The sequence below is a fragment of the Triticum urartu genome, chromosome 1 (genome assembly GCF_003073215.2).
Source record: "Triticum urartu cultivar G1812 chromosome 1, Tu2.1, whole genome shotgun sequence".
In the NCBI taxonomy this organism is placed as follows: Eukaryota; Viridiplantae; Streptophyta; class Magnoliopsida; order Poales; family Poaceae; genus Triticum; species Triticum urartu.
The window spans coordinates 11,425,152-11,431,639 of NC_053022.1; the positions used below are offsets into that span (position 1 = coordinate 11,425,152).

General features: G+C 45.1%; 1 protein-coding gene across 5 annotated transcripts; it reads right to left on the reverse strand.

Moving 5' to 3' along the window:
• Positions 1 to 367: 367 nt before the first annotated feature.
• Positions 368 to 3,234, reverse strand: LOC125542396. Of its 5 annotated transcripts, XR_007297910.1 has the most exons (5): positions 2,641 to 3,232; positions 2,328 to 2,418; positions 2,166 to 2,245; positions 1,151 to 1,511; positions 368 to 1,070 (listed from the first exon to the last, which is right to left on the reverse strand). XR_007297910.1 is itself a non-coding variant. In XM_048705439.1 (4 exons), the coding sequence occupies exons 1-4, from the start codon at positions 3,107 to 3,109 to the stop codon at positions 1,357 to 1,359; spliced, it is 783 nt and encodes a 260-aa protein (XP_048561396.1). In that variant the 5' UTR covers positions 3,110 to 3,234; the 3' UTR covers positions 368 to 1,356. The 5 variants fall into 5 exon arrangements, 2 of the variants coding, with proteins under 2 accessions (XP_048561396.1, XP_048561383.1); XM_048705439.1 differs by having other exon boundaries at positions 368 to 1,499; positions 2,641 to 3,234; XM_048705426.1 differs by having other exon boundaries at positions 369 to 1,511.
• Between the last annotated feature and the right edge of the window lie 3,254 nt (positions 3,235 to 6,488).

A 6,488-nucleotide genomic window follows, 5' to 3' on the forward strand; every position in this document is an offset into this window, starting at 1 on the left:
ATCTCTATTTCCGCTCGGATAGAATAGATATACAATTCCAAAGACTCTTACAATGTAAGTGTGAAAAGAGACATGCTTGAATACTCTCTTATAGATTCTCCATTATAAGATGGCAGGGTTTCAAATGAATTCACAATTTAATATTTGTTCTTCAAGAAAAGCTTGAAAGCAACCGGAAAGTAGTGAGATAAAATAATAAGACCAAAAAATAGTTGCCCATAAATGTGAAGATAAAAAATAGTAGTATATTTTTCACAATATAAGACGGCTTATGGCAAAGCAGCAAGTTAGCTAGTCTTTTTTCTTTCATTTTGAGCTAGCATGAGCTAAATTCAATCGCAAACAAAAACGACTTATGGCAAAGGAACAAGCAAGCCAGATTCCATCCTGGAACTGAGCAACAAATATATATCTTTCCTCGATAAAATGCCATATTTTTTATTTTTCTACAATTACCACTAAGTTTAAAGAAAAGATGATTTCAAGTTCTCACTACATTAGCCAGTAGACCATTAGCATTACCTCATGTTATCAATGGTAACATGCTACTGTAGCTCAGGTCACATTGTACAGACTACACAGCAAACCAACACCTACAGCGCACTGATTCAAATAATTTCATGTGCATCTTGTTCCACAGGCTTGCAATGAGACCTTCAAGCTTCTTCAGTGAGATTGCATTTCAGACGCAATCTGAATTTTGTTTGGTTTTCAGCACAGGAACCAGTTGCAGCACTGGAACCGGGACGGCACGCGTCCGGTCTTCCGGATGCGCTCTACCTATCACGCCACCCAGACTGCCCGCTGGTTCCGCCTCGACTCTCGCTTGCTTCCCCTCCAACTTGTGCCTCAATGTGGGCAGCCTCTTGGTGAAGCTGTTCTTCGCCCGCGCCTTCTAGGCCTGCACCTGAAATAAAATTTGCACAATTACAACCAGCTGAGATTTGTTTCAGTCTTATCTGGACAGTGCAACAAGTTCATGGATGCTGAGCTCTGCATTCATCTTGGCTTCGAATTTGGATTTCTGGCAATTCTCCCACTCTTGTATCATCACCTCCTTCCTTTGATATCTGATCCATCATGACCAAAACAACATAAGATTCAGAAGAAAATATGTGGAGATTTTGTTCGTGCCTTGATGCAAGTTTACACTTCTTGGACTCTGCCCATGCCACAGCTCGAGCTTCGAACTCCTCCTTCACCTCGTCTTCTTTGCCGGCGCTCTTCTCCGGTTTTGGTACACATATGATCCTCCTTGCTAGACCAGGATGTGATGCTCATTTTGCCCAAGCACGGTGATCTCCCGGAGCATCCTGACCTGCAGCTGCCTCTCCGACGCGGACGGCGAGTCCGGCATCAAGCAAAGTGGGCTGAGGGATGGCGTGTTGGCGCTGGCGCAGTTGTCGCCACCGCCGGAGCGCCCACATGGATATGGAGCTTCGTGTCGATTCGGTGGAAGTTTTCCTCTGCTGGAGATAGTCTACTTGGGAGGTTACATTCTGTGCGCCATCCTCCAATCAACAAGAGGGAATCATTTCAGTTCATAGATATTCAATGAACCAACAGATATAAATTCATGCAAAATAGAAAGGAACAACTCTCAATCCACCTTAAGTAATTCTACAGCTAGAGAAATGAGAACAGAACTTACCACTGTGAATTCAGAGAAGTTCAAACAATGCTTTGAAAATGGACCTTTTGTCCGGTTGCTAGAAAAACGACAACCAATTTTTTGCCCTTTGGGTGAGCATTTACCTTGATTACCCATAAATTTTTACTTGTTCAAGTCAGTCCCAAAACCAGTAGATTATCCAGTCTAAATCGGCCTGTTACCAATCAGCATACAAACGTTTGATGTTTATGGGACCACAACACCAAAGCAATCTTGATACGATTACTTGATGCTTGTGGCTAGCAGCAATGCTGTTCATGAACATTCACCTGCTCTAGCTACCATGATCTGTATTGAATTCACCTTAAAACACACATATGTGAAGCAATATATAGACAAGTTAACCTATATAATTGTTTTGCAGAACATCTACTACTAATCACTGCAAGAAATCTGTGAACAAGCACACTTCTGAATTCTTTATGGGTTTATTTCTCTCCAAAATTTAAGATGCCTTGTGAACATTCCCATCACATAAAATTGAATGACTCACTTTTTTCTCTAAGCTCTCTGCATAGACAATCTGTCCACTGCCAATAGCAACTCATGTGCACAAAATAGCTCTTCCTGAACCTGCGAAAGCCACAATTAACATTAGCGATGCAAGCCAACTCACTCACAAATATCTACTATAAGGCTACTGAATATCACTCACATGAGTTTGTTTCTTCTGGACAATAACCAAGGTAGAAATAGTTTCACAAAATATCCATTGAATATCTTATGAAATAGAAGTCTTGAATCTCCTAAAATGAATATTTGTGCCACACCAATGAAATTGAAGTGAGATATAGTACAGATTTGTTTTACTGAAGAACGATCCGCAATAGCTTGAGATGAATTAATATGCACATTGACTTGCTCTAAGCGGCTGATGCATAACTCATGAGCTAAGCAGTTCATGCAAAGTAATTCGTTCCTAACCACAAAGCATCATGTGTCACGGCCGCCGGCATGGACCATCGTACCTGGCAACAGAGCAACTCCCAGGCGGAGTGCACGGACGCATGGAGGGGACTGGGGCGCCCGTTGCTGTTGCTGCGCGAAGGGATCAGGGAACGCCCGCGGCGGTTGTTGGCCAGCGAAGTGCGGCGAGCCAGCGATGCGGGCGCCTGCTGCCGTCTCGACTTCGTCTTCGTGGGGTGGAGTGGTGAGCGCCAGGAGGACGGCTGGTGGGCACCGAGAAGGGAGCGATGTGAGGGAGCACTGGGAGGGCGGCGGGTGAGGGGCGCCGAAGAGGCCCGCGGGTGAGATGCGGTGGTTGGGCGGCGGCATCTCGACCGAGGAAGTGAGAAGATGGGGGGACCTCCGGCAGGGGAAGTGGGGCGTGGAGGGCTGGTGGAGGCGATGCCGCGTGGGGAGAAGGCATGGCGTGGGCCTGGACGGCCGGAGGAGTGACGGCGATGACGCGTGTACAGGCTGCGTGCCTGCCTCCATGGGGACGCCAGCGGCAGGGATTTTTGGTAGGGGAGAAAGTGATGGAGGGATTAGCGGAGCGGAAGGGGAAGAAGCGATGGAGGGATTAGCGGAGCGGATCGGTTAGTGGATCAGCGGACGGGGATGGCAGAGATTTCGTCCGCCCTTTCAAATTGCTAAATGCACTTAGGCGAGAATTAGTAGGTATGTTGATGGTTAGATCTAAATAAATGGGTCTGATCGTGAGGCTCTAATTGCTCTGTGTTATTGCGTGTACGCTTGACGGGGTATGTTTAGAAAAAAATAATGTTTGCTTGTTTAATAGTAGTAGAGATTACTTGGCATTTGCACAATTTGACCCACATTAGTATATTTCATTGACTTATCATCATCCCTATTCCTTACCTAAATAATTTCTCAAGTATATTACATTGACTTATCGCCTGCCCTATTCCTTACCTAAATCATTTCTTAAGTATTTCAGCTGAAATCATCCAAGCGAAAAGGCCAAAATACCCCTATGGCAAACTTGCAATTTCCCTCATCTCCGCTCTGCACCCGGCTCGATTGAACCATATCGATCATCCATGTTTGCCATAGGGAAAATGGTTCAATGAACAGGTAAAAAAGGGGCGCCAAGCCCTCCAAAACACTCATTGAAGAACAAAGCAGGGATATGACTGAAGAAAGTACTAGCATAAACAAAATTTGTAGTGAAGGTGAACACAGCAAAATAGGCGGTGGAGTAGGCGGTGGAGTAGTGACGGGCAAACACGCCACACATCGTAGTGCCAGCGCTATGGCGAAAATCGCGCCGGTCTACGACGCGGGCGGTAGAGGCCACAGGCCACGATGCCGGCGCCAGCGGCGGTGGACGAGACCTTCGCGGCGGGGCTAAGTCGAGAGGCAGTGAGGCCGGGGAAAGCAGGCGCGGTGAGCCGCCGTCGGTCGAAAGCGACGGATCTGGCCGGAGGTAAGGAAATCTTCTGTCTTTCTTTTTTTTTAGGGAAAGGAGGTAAGGAAATCATCGGTCAGGTCGGAGAGACGCGGCGAAGTGCGACACAAGAGGGGAACTGGCGCCGAACGGCAAAAAAAAAAAATACCGTGAAAAAAGTCGAAAAAGGAAAAAGCACAACCACTCTTTTTGGATGCGGATAAGTCCAGAACGTTCGAGATTTGACCATGGCAAATAGAATGTTTTTTGTGGCAATTTATATTTGAGACAGATGGCAGGTTTAGTTAGTAAGCATGATAATTTCGCCCTTATTTTATTTTTTCCCTAGGAAATCGTCATGTTTATCAATTAAACATGACATCCTCATGTCAACTAAGTTACCATAAAAGCACTCGATTTGCCATGGATATGCTCGGGATTTATTATTTCCCTTTCTAGATTATATTACCTCCGTATCAAATATAAAAATGTAAGACATAAAAATATCTTATATATTGATATGAGGTAATACTAAATAATTTTTTTGAGCAAAATTTACTTTTTCTTTAGAAGAACACTGTGTTTTATTTCAATCAATAAGAGCATCTCTAATAGGTGATGTAAAATAGGACATAAAAATGGCTTGATGTAAAATATACATCACCAAAATCGGTGTTTTCTGGGCACAAGAAATGTCCAACTCCAACATCTGTCTTAAAATATACATCATATAGGGCATGAGCGCTTCAACTTCAGTACCAAGGCGGCAGCAGGTGTGGTCGTGCTTGACGACGGCGATGCGGTAGGGGGCCGGCGACGGCGGGAACGAAACCAATGGCCGACGGCGATGCGGTAGTGGATGGATCCGGCGGGTAGAGGGCTCCTGAGGATGGTTGTGCGGCTGAGGAGGTGGCGGGTCGGGGCGCGACGGCGGTGAGGTGCCGGTGACACTAGTAGAAAACAGGGCATCAATCCCGGTTCCAAAGGGCCTTTAGTCCTGGTTCTGCAACCGGGACTAAACAATCGGGACTAAAAAAGCCTTCACTTTTAGTTCCGGTCGTGTTACAAACCGGGACTAAAGGGGCTCCGCGTGGCTGTTGTGGGGCGTCCAGGCAGGAGGACCTTTAGTCCCGGTTGGCCACACCAACCGGGACTAAAAGGCAGCCACGCGTCAGTAGCTTCAGGCGCTGGGTTTTTGTAAAGGAGGGGTTTAGGGGTTTCATATTGTGTTTCTCCCTTTTCTTTTTGTGTTTATCATTCAATTCTTTTACATTTAGGGATTCATTTTTATTTAATGTTTTTTATTCAACTCGATGCTAGCTACTATCACTAGTAGAAAAAGGCCCATTTGTCCCGGTTCCAGAGACCCATTTGTCCCGGTTCTGAAACCGGGACTAAAGCCCAATGCCTTTAGTCCCGGTTCACTTACGAACCGGAACAGATGGGGCTCCACGTGGCCGCTGCGACTTGCCCAGGCAGTAGGGCCTTTAGTCCCGGTTGGTAACACCAACCGGGACCAAAAAGCATCTACGCGCCAGCAGTTCAGGGGTTGGGATTTTTGTTTTTTGTTTTTTTAAGGGGGGGGGGTAGTTTGGGGGTTTTGATGGTTTTGTAGGGTTAATGTAGGGGTTTCATATATTAATTGTGTTAGCTAGCTAATAGAGAAAAGTGTCCACTCTTATCGACGTGCTTGGTCGACGCTACGTACTTTACATATAAAGAGAACTCGCGACACGCTAGCTAGTAAGCAAATGTAGAAAATCATTAAGTACACAAGATCATCATGAACATATATATACAGATAGAAGTGATCGACCTCCTCCTTCTCCGAGAGATTGATCGAACAACAAGTTTTCGTATATCTATCCGACGCTACTAGCTACATATATACAATATAAGATCTCTTCCCTAACATCGAAAGTCAAGTTCCACATGGTATTCTCCGGATTTATTGATAACGTGGTCAAGAAAGAATCCCCCGATTTCCTCTTGAATTGATTTTATGCGATCTTGTGGTAGGAGATCATCCTGCATCTGCCAGATCTAAATCGAAGAAGAGGGTCAATACATGTGTATGAATGAAACTCAACACAAATGATGGTAATAAAAAATTGTGAATAATTTTGCTTACGCACTTCATATTGTTTCTCGGAGTAGCCCCGCTTATTCTTGGACGTCTCCTTGTAGATGAACTCGCAAACGTAGTATCCACATAAATTATTCCCGACTTCCTGCCACAAGCACTTTACGAGAAATAGAGGTCAATCAAACTAATAAGCAAGCATGCTGAATTGTATTGATGAAACTTGTTAGAATCAATGGGAGATGTGCGGAACTAGGTAGTAGTACTTACTTTCGGGTGTTTAAATTTCAGCTCGGTCGGCAGTCCCGGAGAAATTGCGGTGAAGTCTTTCCAAACCCTGACAGACAAAAAATAATTACTTGAAATTAGGAAATGAACAAAGT